General features: G+C 44.4%; 1 protein-coding gene across 3 annotated transcripts in view; it reads left to right on the top strand.

Annotated features, from left to right (window-relative positions):
• GATA6 (GATA binding protein 6) overlaps positions 1-23,409 on the top strand; it is a 60,332-nt gene extending 36,923 nt beyond the window's left edge. For all 3 annotated transcript variants that reach the window (XM_073550848.1, XM_073550849.1, XM_073550847.1), the window contains exon 7: positions 18,033-23,409. In XM_073550848.1, coding sequence (XP_073406949.1) covers positions 18,033-18,203 — 171 coding nt within the window. In that variant the 3' untranslated portion in view covers positions 18,204-23,409. The remainder of the gene's footprint in view (positions 1-18,032) is intronic.
• Positions 23,410-24,401: the final 992 nt, after the last annotated feature.

Raw genomic sequence — 24,401 nt, 5'->3', positions numbered from 1 at the left:
CAGGTAACCAGTTTGCTTTAAGACTTTCACTTCTATTCTTATTTGATTACTGTATTTAGATCATTAAGAAGTGAAGATGTACCAGCTTTTCCGCTTCCGAAGGTGGAAAATAAAATGCTCCTCTCCCCTGAAGGTCATATTAACATTATAATTGAGCCAGGTTCATAGTAATGCCTATAGTTAAACCTGTCGGAGCCCCCCCTACACATTCTAATGCTTATTGTCGCACCATTGTAGTGAATGATGCATAATATATTCTTTGGCTCCATAACTCCATGCCTGCTTGATACCACTAATACTTTCTTTTGGTCATCTTTATTATCAGATAACCAGCACAGGAAAAGCAACAGTTTTTAAACTCTCTGGGACATACATAGAAATCATGGGCCCCCATATCGAGAGTCTATATTGGACCTCAAACCCCCCCAAAAAAAAAAAAAAAAATTGTCAGAGTAGGCGGCATCAGTATACATAACCATTGTCACAGTAAAGTATATATCCCAACTTTTAAACACAAGGAAGAGGATTATGCCCCCCACAGGGAGATAACCTTTTTCCACATGGTTTGATACCCCGCAGTGAATTTCCTCACACAATTTACTCCGCAATACCACTCTCATCCACAGTGTACCAACCTCATAATAAGCTCCAAAAGTATGCTGCCCCAATACTGACGTATTCCATTATAAAGTCTGTACAGTGATCCCCTCACAACATGAGGTATCCACAATTCCCCCATATATGATATAGTGTCCCCGCAGTACATCACCTGTACAGTATGTTGTCCCCTTACTGCCCTTACACAGTATAATGCCCCCTTCCTTTACACAGTATGATGGCCCCACAGCCACCATCACAGTAAGATGCACCCACCCTGACCCCCACAGAAGACTTTTCAGCAATCTCATTATCATTACAGACAGGATTACCATGAATAGTAACTCCTCTATACACAGTAGCTGACACAAGATCCACGTTTTCACAATAGGTGATGTCACAACTCCTCCTGCTTCCACTCCCTTCATAATGCCCTTTGCCCTTAGGGGATCAGTTACATACTCCTGTTTTATGTCTTGTGTGTCTTATCAGAATTCAGTGGGTATGGAAAGTATTCAGATCTCTTTAAATTTTTCACTCTTTGTTTCATTGCAGACATTTGGTAAATTCAAAAAAGGTCATTTTTTGTTTTCTTTCAGTCAAGATAGGGTGCAAATTTATTAAAAAAGAAAAACTGAAATATCACATGGTCATAAGTATTCAGACCCTTTGCTTAGTATTGAGTAGAAGCACCCTTTTGAGCTAGTACAGCCATGAGTCTTCTTGGGAATGATGCAACAAGTTTTTCACACCTGAATTTGGGGATCCTCTGCCATTCTTCCTTGCAGATCCGCTCCAGTTCCGTCAGGTTGGTTGGTGAACGTTGGTGGCAGGGGCATAACAACCACGGTCGCAGCAGTCACCACTGCGACCGGGCCTGGGGGGAGTCAGGGGCCCGGCTGGTCAGACCATATCTCCCGTCCAACCATCCCGATTCTCGCGGGACAGTGCCGTTTTTGAACCCCCCCTTCATCCCGCCCAGGAGTCTATTCTTCCTGCACTGCACTGAGCTGCCACGTCCCCCCCATGCATCCCATCCTCGCCCTCCTAGATAGACCCACCACAGCCCCCCACAGCCTGCAATGATGTCCTAGGCTGTTCTTTTCTGTGTGCACAGGACCTGTGATGAGGTCACAGGAGGGGAGGAGTCAGGGGTCACATGATCAGGAGCCTCGGTGTCTGCAGGACTCCGCTGTGCTGGTTGTCATGGTGCTGGACGAGGTAAAGTTTCTGTGTGGGGTCAGGAGGGGTTTACAGGGTGGATGTAGCAGAGCTGTGTGTGTACAATTTTAGACGGAGTGGAGCCGTGTGTACGAGGTGTATGGCCCAGAGCTGTGTGTGTACGAGGTGTACAGAGCTGAGCCGTGTGTGTACGAGGTGTACAGAGAGGAGCCACATGTGTACGAGGTGTGCGGAGCAAAGCCGTGCGTGTATGAGGTGTACGGAGCGGACCTGGATGTGTACAAGGTGTACGGAGCGGAGCCACGTGTGTACGAGGTGGATGGAGAGGAGCCGCGTGTGTACAATGTACAATGGGAGGAATAGGCCTAAGCAACAGCACATGTGAAAAAGACTTGGGTATACTAATAGATCACAGACTGAATATGAGTCAACAGTGTGATGCAGCAGCAAAAAAGGCAAATGCAATTCTAGGATGTATTAACAGAAGCATACAGTCTAGATCACGTGAAGTCATTATTTCCCTCTACTCCTCTTTGGTCAGACCTCATCTGGAATATTGTGTCCAGTTTTGGCACTACATTTTAAAAAAGACATCAACAAACTGGAGCAAGTTCAGTAAAGAGCAACCAGAATGGTGACCGGTCTGCAAACCCTGTCTTATGAGGAAAGGTTGCAGGATTTGGGATTGTTTAGTTTGCAAAAGAGAAGACTGAGAGGAGACTTAATAGCTGTCTACAAATATCTAAAGGGCTGTCACATTGTAGAAGGATCAACTTTATTCTCATTTGCCCAAGGAAAGACTAGAAGCAATGGGATGAAACTGAATGGGAGGAGACACAGATTAGATATTAGAAAAAACTTTTTGACAGAGTGATCAATGAGTGGAACAAGCTGCCACGAGAAGTGATGAGTTCTCCTTCAATGGAAGTCTTCAAACAGAGGCTGGACAGACATCTGACTGGGATGATTTAGCGAATCCTGCTTTGAGCAGGGGGTTGGACCAGATGGCCCAGGAGGTCCCTTCCAACTCTACGATTCTATGATTCTTAAGGTGTACGGAGTGGAGCCGCGCGTGTATGAGGTGTACGGAGCGGAGATGTGTGTGCATTTTGGCATGGGGGGCTCCATTTGAAAGTTCGCACCGGGGCCTATAACTTTATAGTTACGCCACTGGTTGGTGACAGCCATTTTCAGGTCTTTCCAGAGATGCTCAATTGGGTTTAAGTTAGGGCTCTGGTGGGCCAGTCAAGAATGGTCACAGAGTTGTTCTGAAGCCACTCCTTTGTTATTTTAGCTGCGTGCTTAGGGTCATTGTCTTGTTGGAAGGTGAACCTTCGGCCAAGTCTGAGGATCAGAGCACTCTGGAAGAGGTTTTCATCCAGGATCTCTCTGTACTTTGCCGCCTTCATGTTTCCTTCAATTGCAACTAGTCGTCCTGTCCCTGCAGCTGAAAAAACACCCCCATAGCATGATGCTGCCACCACCATGTTTCACTGTTGGGATTGTATTGGGCAGGGGATGAGCAGTGCCTGGTTTTGTCCACACATACCGCTTAGAATTATCACCAAAAAGGTCTATCTTCATCTCATCAGACCAGAGAATTTATTTCTCATAGTCTGGGAGTCCTTCATGTGTTTTTTTTTTAGCAAACTCTGTGTGGGCTTTCATATGTCTTGCACTGAGGAGAGGCTTCCGTCGGGTCACTCTGCCATAAAGGCCTGACTGGTGGAGGGCTGCAGTGATAGTTGACTTTGTGGAACTTTTTCCCATCTCCCTACTGCATCTCTGGAGCTCAGCCACAGTGATCTTGGGGTTCTTCTTTACCTTTCTCACCAAGGCTCTTCACCCACAATTGCTCAGTTTGGCTGGTCGGCCAGGACTAGGAAGACTTCTGGTGGTTCCAAACTTCTTCCATTTAAGGATTATGGAGGCCACTGTGCTCTTAGGAACCTCGAGTACTTTAGAAATTCTTTTGTAACCTTGGCCAGATCTGTGCCTTGCCACAATTCTGTCTCTGAGCTCCTTCTTAGTTCCTTTGACCTCATGATTCTCAGTTGGTCTGACATGTACTGTGAGATGTGTGATCTTATATAGACAGGTGTGTGCTTTTACAAATCAAGTCCTATCAGTTTAATTAAACACAGTTGAACTCCAGTGAAGGAGTAGAACCATCTCAAGGAGGATTACAAGGAAATGGACAGCATGTGACTTAAATATGAGTGTCTGAGCAATGGGTCTGAATACTTATGAGTTATGACCATGTGATATTTTAGTTTTTCTTTTTTAATAAATTTACAAAAATATCTACATTTTTGTTTTTTTCAGTCAAGATGGGGTGCAGAGTGTACATTAATGAGAAAAAAATGAACTTTTTTTGAATTTACCAAATGGCTGCAATGAAACAAAGAGTAAAAAGCTTAAAGGGGTCTGAATACTTTCTGCACCAACTGTAGGTAGAAAAATAGAGAAAAAGGAGTGAATGTCCAAAATGTATAGAAAAAATATTTGGATTTAGCAAACACTAGGCATGTGTACACATAAAAAAAGTTTAAGTGAATCAGTTGCAGAGTCTTTTAAAGAAAAGATCAGGTAGAAAGAAGCAGAATGTACATCACTGAATAGGGAAATATACAGTACTATTTTAGATCATGCATAGTGCTTATGTTAACTTTAGGGTCACATATCTCAAAGAATGTAGGGAGGGCAAGCTATTGCTACATTGTAAAAGCATGGTTAGCTAGCAAAAAGTGCTATGGACTAAATTAACAATGAAACCATCCCATCAAGCAGAGAGAGACTCTTTCCCATATGTATATTCAAATAAGTGGTAGTTCACAGCACCTCATTTATACAAAGGGTTAACTTTACCCATCCTGAAAGCGCACGTCATATCCAAGGAGTCCCTCTTGGCAAAAAAGTCCAAACGATGTAAAAAAGTGAGGACAGCGCTTCCCAGGTTGGTGAAATTCAATCACTTTATTCTGCCATCTGTTGTGACGTTTCGATCTACACAGATCTTTATCAAGCCTTGATAAAGATCTGTCTCTACTAAAATGCTGCCCACCTCTGACTTATCAAAACTTTCAAAAATTTTTTACTAAACTCTGTAGTTATATCTGTAATATTTAGTTTTCAAGTCACCAGATTTTACAAAGCAAACTTCATCAATTATCAAAATGATTTCGTAGCTCCGATGAGGCTCTTGTACTTCATGTCTGTATAATCTTAATATTAAAATAAGCATTATAGGAGTCGCATAAAATACTTATCACAATATCAGGTGTGAACACTTTTTAAAGGATTATACAGCTATTCTTACTTGGCTTTCAAAGAAAGTACACCATGCTCATCAGGTCTAGTAGATCTATATAATGTTGTATGCAGTTTGCAGTTTGAAATCTGTTTGACAGAACACAATCGATGACCTATAAATGGCGTTTTGACACTTCAACTTCATATTATTGGCCGATTACTGTAATTCCATAGTTATTAGATCCTTCTTGCAAATCTCGATGCCATAATTTACAATGGCAACTTAAGTATAGCTGCATGGAATTCCTACCAGAGAGCCTCTGATTTGTCTGGCTTTGTGAACTCCTTAGAGAAGAAAAACACATATCTATCTTGAAGTCTGAGTTTGGAATCTTTTACTTAAAGAAACCGTTTTTGTTAAGCAACATAGAAACCATATTTCTTCTAGAGCAAAAAATGTAGATTATAGGTCGCATTCTAAACCCCACGGATAAATACTGGCACATTAGGGCCAATTTATTATACTGATGGCCCATATAAAGAGTGTGGCTCCCTAAAGTGCTGCGTGCTTCAGATTCATAAACAGGATGTATAACTTATGGATGAATCTGCCATAGGCTAGAAAAAAACATTTGTTACTGTTTTCTACCTAAGTGGCATAAAAATATTGGTAAATCTGCACTAAAGTGTTTTTTAAAATGGTATATGTTTTATTACCATATTTTATGACACATTTACACCATTATATTACCTCTAGTGTCCTTATAATGCAAATGCCACCATGTACACTATTATTTTATTCTATTGTAGATTAAAGTCCACATTCTTCAATCCATACCATATATTGTATTGCTTTACATACCTTAAAATAAATGTAAAATGTATAAATATTTTATTACTATAAAATAGCTTTTGTTCTTTGTTATTATTATATATCAGATTCTCATAGAAACAGTATAAAGAAGGACAGCTTTTCTAATTACTAAGCAAGAGGCTTGCCAAAACAGATGTATAAAAATGACAGTTTGTAACCACTTTTTTCGAGAGATGATCCAATGTTTAGTTTATATATATACACACACACACACACACACACTATATCAAGCTCATGATATATGAACACAATCTGTTGATAGATGAGAATACTACCTATATCGCTTGATTGGGAGAGTGATTTTTATACTAGACAACCAAACACTGACATGTACATGTTTGTATTCAGTGTATCGTCTTTTATAGTTGCTAACAGTATTTTGAGTGTCTTAAGGTGGTTCAATTTTCCATTGTGAGAAGTAAGATATGGACGGGTAGGCCAAGGTCCCAGTGGATTTCACACTTTAGCGAAACATACAGTGACATGGGAAAGTGTTCACCCCTCTCCCCTTGATTCTTTACCTGTTACATTACAACCTGTGTTTAAATATTTTTGTAATCCAATTTGTGTGTGATGCATCAGCACCAAATAGTCTAAGTTGGTAAAATAAAGTAAAAAATATAGGCATAAATTAAATTGATGTTATCAAATAACTAGCAATTGTCATGTGCATATCTATTCACCCTTTTGCCATGGATCTCCTAAAAAAATTCTGGTTCAAGCAATTACCTTCATAAGTCACATGCTTAGTGAAAGGAAGTCCACCTATGAGCAATCCAAGTGTCACACGGTCTGTCAGTATATGCACACCTTTCCTGAAAGGCACAGAGGCTGCAACACCATTAAGCAAGAGGCACCACTAACCAAACACCACCATGAAGACCAAGGAGATCTCCAAAGGACAAAGTTGTTGAGAAGCATAAAGTTTATGAGGTCAGGTTTGGGTAAAAACAAACCACATTTCTGAAGATCCCCTGGAGCACATCAAATGCATGACCGCATATGGCGACTACAGTTTTTCCCTTTTTCCCCAATACCTACCAAGCTCCTAGTATCCCCCCACTCCTAAAATAACACACACTACAATTTTAAATTCTTTGGATAATTTTGGCCACAGCGGCCGATTTTATTAACGAACAATAACATTAACAATAAACATCAAAAATATTAATCATAATGCAAATAATATGAGGGGAGGGTTCTTGGAGCTAAAAGATCTGGCTATAAAACCTTTTTGGCCCAAAAACCAATGTAAAAACTCGACCACCATGTTACCCTCAGCCGTCCAGCCCAGCTCGAGGGCACCGTAACTCCCGTTCCGGGAGACTAACCACCAGAGCTCCCGAGGTAAAAACCCCGTCCAGAGCTCATAACCAAAAAGCCAGATCCCCCATACCATTTTAAAACTGTCGGGAATATTACTTCCAACTCCTTCCCCGACCAATCACCGCCAACTCCAAGAACCCCACCCCCCGCCAACCACGAACAGCCCTGACCACCTCAGGCTCGTGAGTGCCCCAAAACCACCAAGGCCCTCTCAATCCTATCCTGGATTGCCAATGCCCACAAATCAACACCAATAGAATTTAAATGAACCCCATCGTCCAGCCAAAAATTACCGACACCTGCCTAACGCTAATTCCCCCATTTCTAGACACAAACCCCGACACTGCCCGATTCAATTCTACCCTAGCCCGGTTAATCCCCTTTAAAGACCTCACTTGCCTCCACCTCTTCCTAGGTACCACGTCCGACCATACAGTCACCACGTTCGGGAAAGACGTCCACAATCTTAAAAAATCGGAACGTATGTCCCTAATTAGTTCCCTCACCGACCTGACCCTTAAATCGTTACCCCCGCGTGTATGACAATAACATCGGGGGTTCTGTCCAGGCGAGCGGACTTGGCTAATTCCGGTAGCACCCTGCTCCACACCATACCTCAGAAACCCAACCAATGGACCAGAACCTGCTCCCTCCTAAAGCCCAATTGCCTACCATCTGGCCTCGCGTCAGCCCGTAGCGCACCCCAATACACATACGCGTGTCCAAATATCCAGGCAAGAAAGGGGTCGCCACCTGAAAAAACATAACAGATTATGGAAAACACAGTCCTGGACATATAACCACCACAATTAACGTAGAACATAAAGTAAATAGCGATCCGACTGCCACCTCCCAATTCCTTTGATCGCCTCCGCCCCCAGGCCAAGACTGTCCGCTTCAGTTGCAGCCCCGATCCTAAAAGAATGGGACCCGTACCTGTCCAGGGGAAGGCCCAATTCTAACAATCCCTTCTTCAAGACCGCAATGAACTGGAAGCGAGACAAATAGGTGCCATCCGCATGGCACAAAAGAGGACCTGCCCTACCTGCCCACGCATCCCAATATGATTTCAAACAACTGCATGGGCACATTACTGCCCCTTCGACTCGGCCCAAAACTACTCGTCTGCCCTTACCCAATTGATCAGTTTTTGAACGCCGAATCCAAAAAACAATGCCCCCTGACCAAAATTCCGCGTCTTCTGCCAACACCCCACCGGCTGAAACCTTGCTGCCTGACACCACCTCACCAATGCGCATTGCTCCAAAAAAGGCCAAAGAAAAAGCCAACCTAAAAAGCGCCAATTCGAATCCAGAAGTACAAATACCCTCCAGGACTCTGTCTAAATTTACATACTAAACGAAATAGGCCTTCTCTTGTCACAAGCTTTTTTACCCCTGCGAAACCCCCTCAAAGCCTGTCTTATCAAAAAAGTTTTGGTCACATCCCTCATTCCCTGTAATTTAAAACCGAAAGCCAAACCCGCTACAAACTTGTTTACCTTAGCAGCGGACCAACCGCTGTCGGCCGCCCTCCCAATTAAAAACAATACCGCTAACATCCTATCCTCCTCGCTACTAACCCCGCCCCATTCCGCCATCCAACTCTGCCATACTCGCCACGAAGATTCGTAGGCTGACCATGTCTGATGCGATAACGATTCCTGAATCAGTCTTCCCGCTCTTCCATAATCACCTTCCACCGATGAGAAGGGCATTCCACGCCCGTGGCATCCGCTCCTGGTGCCAGCTCTCGAAAATGCCCCCACTGAAAACGAGACAAAGAGTCTGCTATTGAATTCGTAACACCGGGCACATGCACTGCGGAAATCCCTGCATTCAACTCCAAACAACGAAGCACCAAAACCCTAACCAACCTGATCACAGGGGGAGAAGAGGCAGTCAAACTGTTAATCACCGCCACTACACTTGCATTGTCGCAATAAAAACGCACTCTCCGATTCGCGAACATGGGACCCCACACCAAAACAGCTACCACAATAGGAAACTGTTCCAACAACGCCAAGTTTTTTGTAAGGCCCAACAACTTCCATGCCGGAGGCCACCGCCCCACGCTCCACTTTCCCTTGCAGTAGGCGCCGTAACCAAAGCCGCCCGCTGCATCCGTATAAATCTCAAAATCAAAATTGCTCAAAGTCTCCTCCTGCATCAATGACTGACCATTGTAATTCCGCAAAAAACGCTGCCAAACCATCAAATCCTCCCTATGCTCCTTAGTCAAACGAACATAATGGTGCGGAGCCTTCACTCCCGCTGTCGCACCAGCCAGGCAACGAGAAAAAATGCGACCCATAGGCATGATCCTACAGGCAAAGTTTAATCTCCCCAATAAAGATTGCAACTCCTTCAGGGTCACTTTCCGCAACTTCGCAATCCTATCAACCTCCTGTTTCAACAACGACAACTTGTCCTCTGGCAAACGACACTCCATCCTTTCCGAATCGACGATTATGCCCAAAAAACTTATAACGGTCTTAGGGTCTTTAGTCTTCTCTGATGCCAGCGGCACCCCAAAGTGCTCTGCCACCCAAACCATGGCTGCCAACGCGTTCCTACACAATGGTGAATCCGGGGGACCGATAAAAAGAAAATCATCCAGATAATGAATGATAGATTGTATGCCTGTAACATCTCTTACCACCCATTCCAAAAAAGTACTAAACATCTCAAACAATGAACACGAAATCGCGCAAACACCTATCGAGGTAGAAACTCCCGTTCCAAAAACAACCCAACAGCGGGATACTTTCTGCATGAACCGACAGTAACCGAAACGCGGACTCAATGTCCGTCTTTGCCAACAGAGCCCCTGAACCATACCGACGAACCCAAAGCACCGCCGTATCAAAGGAGGTATACTCCAGGGAACACAACTCTCTATCAATACCGTCATTAACTGACAAACCTTTTGGGTATGACAAATGCTGAATCAAACGAAACTTGTTTGGCTCCTTCTTCGGAACTACCCCCAAAGGGGAAACAACTACACCCGCTACCGGAGCCGTGGGGAGCGGACCAGCCATCCTACCCAATTCCACTTCTTTTTTTAACTTTGCATCCACCACCTCCGCATGCATCATTGCCGAATGCAAATTTTTGAACGAAACAGGAACCACGTGGCCGGGAGGTGGAATCTTGAAGCCCTCAACAAAACCGTTCCAAAGAACACTTGCCTCCGCCCGAGCTGGGTACCTATTTAGAAAGGGGGCCATCTCTTGAACTCTCACCGGACTCTCCCCCTTGACCGGCACCCATGTTCGGCTTACCTTTTCCTTTTTTAAAACATTTTGAAGCCCCGTGCGAGCTGCCATTGCAGTGTGAGCACACATGCTTGAACTTGCAGCTGTTCCCGTACTTACACTGCCCATCATTATATTGCCCGACTTTTCTCTTCCTCCCTGGGTTGCCTGACCACCGCTTCTGTGACCTGCTTGCTGACTGCCGCCGACCCCACTCCCGTGAAAGGACTGCCCATACCTCACCGGAGCCATCACCTTCAGCCACAGCCCGATATCCTTCTGATCCCACTTTATCTCTGGCCTTACCGCCTTCCTCTGTCTAAACTGCTCGTCATATCGCAGCCACGCCTGCCCCCATAAATACGATGCGCCTCCCCAATAGCATCTAAATAACAAAACAAACCAGAACAATTGTCCGGAGACTTTTCACCTATGACACTTGCCAAAATAGCGAATGCCTGCATCCAGTTCACAAAGGTCTGTGGAATCAGTCACCACCTCCTCTTTTCCCCCTCTTCCTTTTTACTATCATCCTTCTTCCCCTTATCCAGGTTAAATTTTTCCAACGGAAGAAGGGAAAATATCTCCACGTACTCATCCCGCCAGATCTTTTCTTTCACTTCTTTCTTTAAATGGGCACACAAAGGCCCCTCAAAACACACATAAACCTCCCCCTTAGCCCTATCGTCCAGTTTTATCTTATCACCCTTTTCTGTCTCCGTCTGCACCGAGACAGATACCCCCGCCGATGCCCCCGCGTCGCATTCGACCAAGCGTAGCGCCTCACCTACTGGCTGGTTGCCGGAACCGCGACCCACTAACCATGCCCCCGGCGGGGATGGAGCTGCTTCCCCAACTACCCCCCTCCAGTCTCCTCAATATTTGTGACATATTGTCCAAAATATCCCTCAGCCCGGGCACTTCAGCCCCGGTAGGCCCACTAAGCCCCCCCTGCTCCCTAGCATCTCCCATCCTACCCCCAACATCCTGCAATACAGCCCCTGCGGGCGACAGACAAGACATAGAGCCATACTCACATAGCTGCGCGGGTGCTGTGTCCCCGCCAGCTGGATATCCAGAATCCTGGCGTCCTCCGTGATCCCGATGCACGCTTCGCTGCTCAAGGCCCGCGCCCCTGGCCTCCTCGTCACCAGGGGGACCCAAGCTCGCGAATCCCGGTACTCTCTGGAACTCCCGCCTGAGCGGGACCTGCGACGGTCCCTGGACCCGGACCAGCCTGACCGGTCCGTAGCATCCTCCGGCCGACTGCCGGACATCAGCTCGTGACTGCCCGCCGCCCCCTCTGTTCTCCATGATGTGCTGGGACCAGGCAGGGCATCCTCACACTGACCCCTCCCACCTGCCGCTCTCTCTGCCCTCCGTGCTGTACTAGGGCCAGGCAGGGAGTCCTCACGCTGCTGTCTCCCGCCTGCCGTTCCCTCTGCCCTCCATGCTGCGTTGGGGCCAGGCAGGGTGTCTTCACACTGCCCCCTCCTGCCCATCGTGCCACTCCGTCTGGCACCCCGACTGGCAGGCACCCCGGAGCGATCCTTTTCACAGGTTGCACCCGCCGCATCACCCGCTACCGCCGTCCTTCCAGGTGCCGCCCGCTGCCGTCCTCGCCGCGGTGAAGGAGACCTGCCGTGGCCTGCTCCTTCTCCCAGGGGCCGTCTAGGCGCCGCCGTGCCCCACGATGCTTCGGCTCCCGCCCGCGACGTCACATCCGGTCTGGCCTGCTGGTCCTGTGCGGCTCCCGGTTTTCGGCTATAAGCGCTCACAGGCCGGCTGGGCGGATTCCTGCCGGGACGGGCGGCGAGAGGGAAAGCAGCCCCGGCGCTTGTGCTGCCCACAGGGTCCCTGGAGGGGCTCCGCAGCCGTTGCCTGCTGCGCGCTGTCACCTCCGGTGACAGCCTTTCAGGGGGCCGGGTCCTTCTTCCACGCCGGCTGGTTCCTGGTGGATCCGCCGCCCTGAGGAGGGAGGACAGCTGTGTTTGGAGCCAACCTCCCCTCCTGGAACGGGCCGCATCTTGGAGTCTGGAAAACAGCTGCTCCACGGTCTCCATCTTCCTGTGAGCGGACAGGTGGGTCTTCTCTCCTCTGCTACCGATGATGAAGTGTGGCTTTTCAAGCACTATTTCCCACTATCCAGGCTGCCCCCACCCCGAACTCCTCCCCTGGCCCATCCCAGCTAATCATTTCGAACCGGCCATAACAAATTTAAAACTTGCCCACCCATTGCAGTCATGGGGGGCTTCCTTTAGGCTGTGCCCTCCCCAGCCCCCTTCTTTATCATCTAAGGGAAAAAACATGGTACCACAACAAACCTGTTTCCAAGCAGTGATTGGAATATCTATCCATACAACCACAATGAGCCATACACTCCATATAGGTAGCCTTTATAGGAGAGTGGGCAGATTAAAGCCTTTACTTACACACAAAAGTTGTAAGGCTCATTTTGAGTTTGCCAAAAGACATGTAGGAGACTCCCCAAATGTATGGAGGAAGATGCTGTGGTCAGATGAGAACACAATTGGACTTTTTGGCCACCAAGGTACAGTAAATGCTATGTCTGGTGCCAAACAAAAAAGCTCATCACCCCAAGAACACCACTCCCACAGTGAAACATCGTAGTGGAAGTATTGTGGGGATATTTTTCGGCTGCAAATGCAGGGAAAATTGGCCGAGTTGAGGGTAAGAGGGATGGTGCGAAATAGAGGGATATTCTTGAACAAAACCTGTTTCAATCTGTCAGTAATTTGAGAATGGTACAGAGGTTCACCTTCCAACAAGACAATGACCCAAAGCATACTGCTAAAGCAACACTCAAGTGATTTAAGGGGAAACGTGTAAATATTTTGGAGTGGCTTAGTCAAAGCCCAGACCTTAATTCAATTGAGAATCAGTGGTCTGACTTGCTGTTCACCATAGGAAATCATCTTGTCATGATCCATTTTTGGATCTGTGTCAGAGTCTGGACTCTCTTACATAAACCTTTTTCTGGCCCTCATGGGTTAATATGTGTTTTTTCCCCCGGTGGCCGCTGGTGTTACTACAAGTTTAGTGAGTCTGCTGCTGGGTTTCCCCCCGGTGGCTGCTGGTGTTAGTACATGTTTAATCAGTCAGCAGGTGTGACCACTCCCTCCTTCCTATAAAGGGTCATTAGGTGCTGCACTCACTGTTGGTAATACTGATCATTTGCTAACCAACCTTTCTGAAGACTGGACCTAACTGGTGCAGAGGGGGTTCAGCATATCTGGAGCAGTGGTGTTGCTGCTGGATGCTGATCGGGTGCCTTACTCTGCTGCTTGGAGCATTGGTTTTTAGTTGCTTTAACCCCTTGGTGTCTTGTTTTATCTTTCCTTTGGTTTGCAGTGCAGTTCACTTTATTCCCTGTCTAACCTCCTGGGGAAGGGGTTGGGGGTTTAGCTCAGGGCTTAACAGGAGATAGGGACAGGTCGGGGACTTGGGCCTCACTACCATCAAGTGTACCCTCAAGTTAAGGAAAGTCAGGGCACCTCCTTAGCCTGAGGGGCAGTTCAGTGGCCCAGGTTCCTCGTCCTCTGTTTTCCCACTACTGCCCCTTGACACATTTAACTTGAAGGAGCTGGAGCAGTTTTGCCTTGAGGAATGGGTAAAAATCCCAGTGGCCAGATGTGGAAAACTCATAGAGACTTGGCCAAAAGTGACTTGCAGCTGCAGTCGCCATAAAAGGAGGCTACAAAGTACTGACGTTTGGTGGGTGAATACTTATGCATACTGAGGTTTTCAGTTACTTTGTCTGATTTGTTGGCTTCACAATAAAGAAAACCAAATGTTAAAAGTTGTAGGCATGTTCTGTATATAAACTGATGCAAAACCTCAAAGAAAATAGTGAAGTTCCAGGTTGTGAGGTAGCAAAACACGGAAAATGCCAAGGGAGATGAATACAGGGCTGCTTTAATTGTATAATCATTTTTTTTAACCATTTTCTCTTTGTAAATATTTTCTTTTATATTACTTTGCATGGTCTTTTTTATAGCACATAAATCGCTAAGCACTAAGTAGTAATACAGTGGGGAAAAAAAGTGTTTAGTCAGTCAGCAATAGTGCAAGTTCCACCACTTAAAAAGATGAGAGGCGTCTGTAATTTACATCATAGGTATACCTCAACTATGGGAGACAAACTGAGAAAAAAAAATCCAGAAAATCACATTGTCTGTTTTTTTTTCATTTTATTTGCATATTATGGTGGAAAATAAGTATTTGGTCAGAAACAAGCAATCAAGATTTCTGGCTCTCACAGACCTGTAACTTCTTCCTTAAGAGTCTCCTCTTTCCTCCACTCATTACCTGTAGTAATGGCACCAGTTTAAACTTGTTATCAGTATAAAAAGACACCTGTGCACACCCTCAAACAGTCTGACTCCAAACTCCACTATGGTGAAGACCAAAGAGCTGTCAAAGGACACCAGAAACAAAATTGTAGCCCTGCACCAGGCTGGGAAGACTGAATCTGCAATAGCCAACCAGCTTGGAGTGAAGAAATCAACTGTGGGAGCAATAATTAGAAAATGGAGGACATACAAGACCACTGATAATCTCCTTCGATCTGGTGCTCCACGCAAAATCCCACCCTGTGGGGTCAGAATGATCACAAGAACGGTGAGCAAAAATCCCAGAACCACGCGGGGGGACCTAGTGAATGAACTGCAGAGAGCTGGGACCAATGTAACAAGGCCTACCATAAGTAACACACTACGCCACCATGGACTCAGATCCTGCAGTGCCAGACGTGTCCCACTGCTTAAGCCTGTACATGTCCGGGCCCGTCTGAAGTTTGCTAGAGAGCATTTGGATGATCCAGAGGAGTTTTGGGAGAATGTCCTATGGTCTGATGAAACCAAACTGGAACTGTTTGGTAGAAACACAACTTGTCGTGTTTGGAGGAAAAAGAATACTGAGTTGCATCCATCAAACACCATACCTACTGTAAAGCATGGTGGTGGAAACATCATGCTTTGGGGCTGTTTCTCTGCAAAGGGGCCAGGACGACTGATCCGGGTACATGAAAGAATGAATGGGGCCATGTATCGTGAGATTTTGAGTGCAAACCTCCTTCCATCAGCAAGGGCATTGAAGATGAAACGTGGCTGGGTCTTTCAACATGACAATGATCCAAAGCACACCGCCAGGGCAACGAAGGAATGGCTTCGTAAGAAGCATTTCAAGGTCCTGGAGTGGCCTAGCCAGTCTCCAGATCTCAACCCTATAGAAAACCTTTGGAGGGAGTTGAAAGTCCGTGTTGCCAAGCGAAAAGCCAAAAACATCACTGCTCTAGAGGAGATCTGCATGGAGGAATGGGCCAACATACCAACAACAGTGTGTGGCAACCTTGTGAAGACTTACAGAAAACGTTTGACCTCTGTCATTGCCAACAAAGGATATATCACAAAGTATTGAGATGAAATTTTGTTTCTGACCAAATACTTATTTTCCACCATAATATGCAAATAAAATGAAAAAAAAACAGACAATGTGATTTTCTGGATTTTTTTTCTCAGTTTGTCTCCCATAGTTGAGGTCTACCTATGATGTAAATTACAGACGCCTCTCATCTTTTTAAGTGGTGGAACTTGCACTATTGCTGACTGACTAAATACTTTTTTTCCCCACTGTACATCCCCATTAGTGGCCTTTTACATTTTCCAGTTATCATTATTATTTGATTGTTTCTGAGCAATCATAGTGATAGTTAGTGTTAAGAGAGGGGAACATAAATGATAAAACTTTATTTTTGTTCATCAGTTGTGATTCCATAAAAATTATTATCAATGCTGCAATAGATAAATGTACAGTTGTGCTCAAAAGTTTACATACCCCATGAGAATATTTTTTTCGTGGCCTTTTTTCAGAGAATATGTATGATAAAACCAAAACTTTTTCTCCACTCATGGATAGTGGTTGCGTGAAGCTATTTATTGTCAAACTACTGTGTTTTCTCTTTTTGAATCATAATGACAACCCAAAACTTCCAAATGACCCTGGGCCAGGGCTAAGATGTAAATTTGAGGTAAAAGCCTAGAGTTGCTTGGTCGTCTGATTTCAGTTACACACGTGCTGTAGGTAATATTGTTCTAGGCTGAAGTTAGTGACAGCTGACTGGTCAGAAGGAGTAGAAAATTGTCCATACTAGAGGGGGACTAGTGATGGAGGAGCCTAGCAATGGAGGGGTTTTGTATAGGCAACAAGTCTCACTGTATGCTAAAGTTGCATCCTACCACTGTGAGATGTGAACAGTTTTATCTACATCGCGTTCTAGCATACTGTGTGGAATAATGCGACATACATTGAAATAAATTTGCATAGTAAGACACGCATACATACCACACACGCACATACTGTCTCTAGCTGGTGTATTGTTCCAGTCTTCAGCAGTTTCTAGCTGTTCCATCTTCTAATAAAATGGTCTAAAACTTATAGAATTGCTCTTTCTAAGGGCTTGTGTGCATGAGCAATTTTCTCATACGAGTGCTATCAGTGATTTCCAGAGATGACACTGTCATCAATGATATACTCTCTGGATTTTGATCTGAGTGTCGGATCAAAATCTTCAATGCAAATGTATGTGTCTGTGAAAAAAAATGCACTTGGATGATATCGGTTTTGCGAACCTACCCTATTAGTGTTGATCTGAGGAGCCCCAGTCAGTCAAAAATACTTACAGGATACTCCTCCTGCAATCATCTCTCATAATCTGAAGAATCACTGATGCCATTATCTGTTTGGAGCAGTGCAGCCCTCGATCAGCTGTCAAGTGTGCAGCCCTAAGCACTGGACCTAGAGTACCAAGTGGCAAATTCCTTATTACCCCGTGTATCCTACTTGACTGTTTAGATGAAAATCAGACACATACGAGGGGCGCCTGAAAACTTCGAGGCCCATCCATGAAATCTTTTTTGCATGGTCTTGTTTTGCAATGCAATATGTTATTTAGTTAGTTGAATGGTCTCACGAGCAATCTGGATTTATTTTGATTTTTTTTGCTTCCGTTCAACATTTTAAAGTTGGGTCGCAAGGCTGAAATATGGAAATGGAGAAGTTGGCAAATTTCACACATCAGCTGCTGCAATTCACTCCTGTGGTTACCAACTGCTTCAGCACCCACCCTATTCCCCTGATTTGGCTCCATCAGACTATCAGCTATTCCCACAGATGAAAAAGCACCTTGGTGGAAGGTGGAATTGCAGCCATTTCAACAGCCGATGTGTGAACTTTGCCAATTTCTCCTTTTCCATATTTCAGCCTTGCGACCCAACGTTAAAATGCTGTAACGGAAAAAAAAAATCAAAATGAATCCAGATTGCTCATGAGACCATTCAACTAACTAAATAACATATTGCATTGCAAAACAAGACCATGCAAAAAAGATTTCATGGGTGGGCCTTGAAATTTTCAGACGCCCCTCGTATCACAGCTTTTGAATGTAATTAGCAATGTTTTACCGGTAATGTTCCTACGATTCACTTATATTTAGCTTTTAATATTTTTCATTTTCTTTTCAAGGTTGGGTCATTGTTGATGTCTTCTCAGCAAAGTGGGAGCACCAGCCCCGGTAACAATGCACTAAAATACACAGGGCAGGATGGGCTGTACTCAGCTGTCAGTTTAGGATCCTCATCTGAAGTTGGCGGTTCTGTCAGGCAAGATTCTTGGTGTGCTTTGGCTTTGGCTTGATAACTGTTGGAATGGTTTGAGTATCAGTATGCCTCCTCCTGATACTTGTTGAAGTATGTTTGCGGACTTCTGATCCTCATACATCCATGAAGAACACTTTATAATCCTTAGTGCCTTGGTTCATGTAGAGAATTGTGAACATTGTCGATCATCTATGCAAGAGGAATGATACCAAAAGATACATGTCATACTTGTTCAAAGAAACCACTGTTGAATGAACTTCCTAACCTGGATGGATGCAAATACTTTTCTTCAGAAGAAGGCCTTTATACTCAATCACACATCGAGAAATGCTGCCTTGTGAAAAGACACTTGACCCAATTTTATTTTTCAGGCTTCCAGGTGGTGAATTTCACCATAAATGGCTCTTCTATGGTAACTGGCTCAATCACTATTTCTTTTGTCATCTCAAGAAGTTCTGCTGTCACTCCTATTGGTCCTCCATTCAGAAGATGGCATGCCATCCTGTACAATGCTAATCCATATTATGGTGAAAAAAAATCCCATTATAGCATTATTGCCAAATGGTCTTGTGAATGAACAGCTGCAGATCTTCCTGGATGTCAGGTTGCCTATTGCAAACCCACAAATACAACTGAATCACAATCACGAATTAAATAAATTGAACCTGTTAAGTTGATTTTTGTTATTCTACATAACACCATCGTGAAGCAGAGCTAATAAATTCCTTTTTAGCGGTCTAAAGTTGGCCATACATATCACCAATCTCTCCTGACTCCCTCATACACATGAACGATCAGCTCATCCAAGCATACATGAGGGCTTTATTTGGAGAGGAGAGTAAGGGTACCGTTACACATAACGATGTCCCAGCGATCCCACCAACGATCCGACGTGGATGGGATCGCTGGACATTGTTAGCTGATCGCTGGTGAGCTGTAACATAGACAGCCCCTCCAGCGATCAGGACCAGCGAGCACGCTGGTTACCAACATAAACATCAGGTTTCTAAGGGCCGTGGGGCCCTTAGAAACCTGATGTTTACCCTAGATACCAGCATGCAGTGCAGACAGGGCGGGAGGTGGAGGCATAGTGGCGCAGACAGACCGGCGTAGCTCTGCTATCTGCTACTCTGGTCTGACAGACTGGAGAAGCAGATAGCAGAGCTACTCCGGTCTGTGCGCCACTCTGCCTCCACCTCCCGCCCTGCCTGCAGCCCCGCGGCCCTTAGAAACCCGATGTTTACGTCGGTAACTAGCGTGCAGCGTCGCTCATCGCTGGCTCCCGTTGCCACATTGCAGCGATGCGCGCTGGCCAGTGGGTGACCAGTGATGAAAAAATGGGCCAGGACGATCCAGCACGATCAGCAATACCCCGCAGGGGGGGGGGAGGGGCGATCGCTGCTGGATGTCACACACAGCGATCTCGCTGGAGAGATCGCTGATGTGTCACAAAATCAGCGATCTCGCCAGCGAGATCGCTGTGTGTAACGGGCCCTTAAGATGCTGCCAAGCCAAAAAAGCATTAGCTTATCTACAGGGAGAACAAAAGAATGGGAGTTGAAATCAGAAGTGCCCAATCCTTCTCCCCCTCCAATTCGCCCTGCTCCCATGATCTGTCAGAGTGGAGCTTGAAGCTTGAACCCATACACATTAGTTGATTTTCCGAACCTGCAGAGATCGGTTAGTTTGGCTGACTTGTCTAGCAGGGCCTTTACAAGGAAGGAGAAAGTGAACACATAGCGTGGGATGTCAATCAAAGTAAAGTGAACATCATTACAGTAGGACTTTTATTAGGCAACTTTCACACTAGCGTTTCCTGGAGCTGCGGAGGGATGCGCACTGCCGCCGTGAAGCTCCGCCCACGGCCACACCCCCTCCAGTCAGCTCCGCCTATCTATAGCATTGGGTACACAGGCAGTGCACAGGTATGTGTTTGCCAGCGCATGCATCCTTTTGACGGTGCACCATCCTGCGCCAAACACACCGTGTTGCATTTTGGTGCGCACGGTGCACTGTCAAAAGGATGCATGCGCCGCACTGTCAAAAGGATGCATGCGCCGGTAAACACATAGCTGCGCATGGCCTGCGTACCCAATGCTAAAGATAGGGTATGCAGGTCGCATACAGCGTCATGCGCCCATAGGCGGAGTTGACCGGAGGAGGTGCTGCCGTGGGCGGAGCTTCATGGTGGCCGTGCACATCCCTCCACAGCTCCAGGAAACACTAGTATGAAAGTAGCCTTACAAGCATGACTGCTGCAGCACGGCCCAGATGACTATTGAGATCCGTAGCAATGTTGAAAATCACTGCCATAGGGACAACTTTGAAAAGAGATTTACAGGCATTGGTGGTACTTGCTTAGTACCAAAAATCAAGCTTACAATTTCCTTTAAATAGAACATTTCATCAATTTTAGCATGTTAAATTGGCCAAATCATGGAATAATAACCAAATAAAATGTTTTGATTTTTGAATTTTTCATCTCTTACAAGTATATTATTTTGTAAAGCTTAGGTTATAATTTCTGATAAATCCAAGTTTGTGTTGGCAGAGATTTTTCTTTGCGGGGCATTTACTTCTTCTCCCCATGACACTTACCAGTCATAAGCAGGGGGGAAACAAAAGACGCCCCCCAGAATGTCAGAAAAACATATTTTCTCCTGTGATAAGTAATGACAGAGTCCTGCTCTCAACACTTATCTCTGCACCTACTGTATAGAGCAGATCTGAGTGTGATTACACTAGGCATTAAACACCTTTTTCATCTCACATCAGTCAGTGTGGGGGGAGGGGAATAGTGCAGATCTATATGAATACGAACAACTCTGCAGCTCTCCTCTCACAGTGCTGGCAGCTCTTATAATCCCCCCCTCTCCCACACTGATGACCTTGAGATGAAATCTGTATGAGTGCTGTCACATTCCGTTTTGTCATAAATCTCTTGGTCCCATCGGGGCTTACATCCAAACTGCTCAACAAAATGGGATTGGGACGTATGTGCTGACAGAGTCATAGACTATAATGGTGCCGACAGAGTGAATGTTCACTCTGTTGTGCATCATTTTCGGGCATATATGCCTACTGGAGGCAGACAATCAGACATACAGTAGTTCTGCGCCTGGGTGTGTGTCTCCAGTAAGTGTATATGCCTGAAAATTATGCACTACATGGCGCACGTTCACTCGGTACCACTAGTCTATGGCCACGAATCGGGGTGTCTGGACGTAAGTCCCAACGGGGCCTCCGAGCATGTGTCAAAATGCAATGTGAAAGCACCCTTAGCGTTTCTAATCATAGTTGGCTATGCTATATACTACACAGTAGCTACATAGATCAGTCATTACATGTCTCGCAGGAGAAAGCTTGTTCAAGCTTCTTTAGCGGTGTTTTCTTTTTCAGAATGTTTTTGATTGGACAACTTCATGCAAGGGAAAAAGCACATGTTCCCAGAGACAAATCCCAGAGACAAGCCCTCCCCCCAGAATTATAATATTTTATAACAAGCTAATATCTGCAACAAAGAAGACCATACGAAAAACTAAATTTTATTAATCTCTACAGCCACTATTCCATGATGTGGCCACCTTAACAAGCTCAAACTTCTGAAAGGTCCTCTTTCTTGTTGTGTGGGCAGGAATGGTGGTTTAAAAATAAAGATTATTATTATTATAAATAAAGATTATTATTGTTTAATCGGTTTTATATTTTAGAAGATGGTGGGTATGGAAAGTAGTCAGACCCCTTTACATTTTTCACTCTTTGTTTCATTGCAGCCATTTGGTAAATTCAAAAAAGTTCATCGTTTCCTCATTAATGTACTCTCTGCACCACATCTTGACTGAAAAAAAACAGAAATGTAGAAAATTATGCAAATTTATTAAAAAGAAAAACTGAAATATCACATGGTCATAAGTATTCAGACCCTTTGCTCAGACACTCATATTTAAGTCACATGCTGTCCATTTTCTTGTGATCCTCCTTGAGATGGTTCTACTCCTTCATTGGAGCCCAGCTGTGTTTAATTATACTGCTAGGACTTGATTTGTAAAGGCGCACACCTGTCTATATAAGATCTCACAGCTCACAGTGCATGTCAGACCAAAAAAGACATACCCACTGTGTGTCTACAGCCAAATATAGATTGGGAAAATACCAAACATTAACACAATTGGTCGAGTACTTTTGGAGTACAGGTGTCGCTTATTATATGACCTAAAAAGCTCAACACTTGCCATCCATTCTTCCTTTCTTCTTTTAATGTAGACTGCACCATTCACCGCAATTTCATCATTTTGCTTTATTTTATCTTGAAGAAAAGCAAATGTCACTTAGGTTCAGTTGTCACCAAAAATTTGGAGACCAGGTCTCTGTTTACTGTCACCCCAGATAAGAATGGCTTCTACGACAGTGGAAGATAAGGTTTTGGGAGATATTTTTCCTTGTTCCTTCTTTTTAGATCCTGTTTCCATTTATGAAAAGCAAAAATTAGAACAAATTTCCCTAACCTGAGTGAGAACCAAACCTAAGTGATATCAAGCATCCAGATCTAGGTTTCTAAAGTGTTCCAATTACCGTAGCCAACATTCTGGTGGAGGGTTTATCGTTATTTGAGGTTTATGTATGTGACTGGATTGCTCAGTCTCTAAGTGCATACAGGGTAGCAAATGATACGTTTTCTTCCAGAGTACAATTTTTTTTGTATAGAGAAAAGTGCAATTGTCATTGCAGCAATCAGTGTTGAATCATTTACATAAGATTTAACAACTTTTTGTATGGAATGTATACATTTTAACTTAATGGTACTTTAATAATTTAATAATAATGTTAAGCTGGCATTTTTATAACTTTCCCATGTCTTGACAGGCGCCCCCATCCCCCTACCCCCTCCCTCAACAAGATTTTAAATGAACTTTTTGTATTTTTTTTTTCTAATTGTAATTTTCTTTCAAGAACAAATATTCTCAGGAAAAATGGTCTTTATTATTGAACTTTATAAAAAGAATGCTAATAACCCCACTACCTATTTGCTGTTGAATGTGTGCAAAGAGCAACACATGTTAAATTTTAAAAAATGTTTATGTGTTAAATATGTACATAAGGTAAAGAACCACACTTGTGTGACTGGCACATTGCTAAGTTAGTTTTATGTTATTTTTTTTTTGTCTTTTTTTTTATGGGATGTTGTTTGAAACGTTACCATAATAGAGCTTTAAAAATAATAAAAAAGCCTATTGTTTTTATCATTGCTTGTGCTTTACTTGAATCCTTGAACTGTGGTACCGTGATGCAATGAGTGCTTGCATAGCTGGAGAAAAAATCCTCTCTCATACCTACATTTTACGTCAATTGGTTTGTTGCATAAATGAGGGCATTTTTTTCATGTTTGTGTTGCTGCAATGTTTGTAGCTGGTCAAAAAAAGACGAGATTAGCCCTTTGGTCAACTTTGAAGCTAAAATACAGTATGGATTTGCAATAAATTAGAAAAGGGAATAATTTTATCAAATGTGGCCAAATATAAAACAAACCACTGGAATTTCGAAAACGTGATAATAACGTTGTTTTATAGGCTGTAGTAGTCAAATGTAGAAAGCATGCGATAAAGCCTTGACATTTTATTGAATATATTCAATCTTGCGCTACGTTCCCATGATGAGTTTTTTGTGAGTTTTTGATGTTGCATATTTTCTGCACCTATTAAATAAATAAGGTTACTTGCGTTTTTTAGGTTTTTTTTTTTTACAACACATTTATCACATTTTTTATTGCGTTTTTGATGCATTTCTGCAGTGGAAATGCACTAAAGATGCATATGTGTTTTTCACCTGTGGATTTTCCACTCCTAATGCAAGTCTATGGGGAAAATCTGCGCACTTGCAAGACAAGCTGACAAGTTGTGGACTTGAAACTCGCACCACAGATCAATTTTGTCTCGTGCTTGTCACTACCCCCTGCGTTGATACCATCTGCAGTGGTGATGCTAACTTCCTTGCTGGCCTGTGCACTAGCCAGGGTATAGTGAGGTGACAGCTAGGGACAAGGCACGTGAAGGCGGTGAGGGGAAGGACCCACATAGGGCATTAGGGGAGCTTAGGGATAGACACAGGTCGTTGTTTAAGAGGTGCCCCATCCATCATTCCCTATTGTTAGGGCCTTCCTCTCCCTTTTTCCATACCTTTGTTTGTGTGTGTTGCTTCATCCACCAGAATGTCGCATGCTAAACGTGACAAATCCTCT

This window comes from Dendrobates tinctorius, unplaced genomic scaffold (assembly GCF_039654945.1).
Source record: "Dendrobates tinctorius isolate UK_male_01 unplaced genomic scaffold, ASM3965494v1 ptg000171l, whole genome shotgun sequence".
Classification (NCBI taxonomy): domain Eukaryota; kingdom Metazoa; phylum Chordata; class Amphibia; order Anura; family Dendrobatidae; genus Dendrobates; species Dendrobates tinctorius.
The sequence above is the reverse complement of the archived record's forward strand: the minus strand, read 5'-3'. Positions and strand labels throughout refer to the sequence as shown.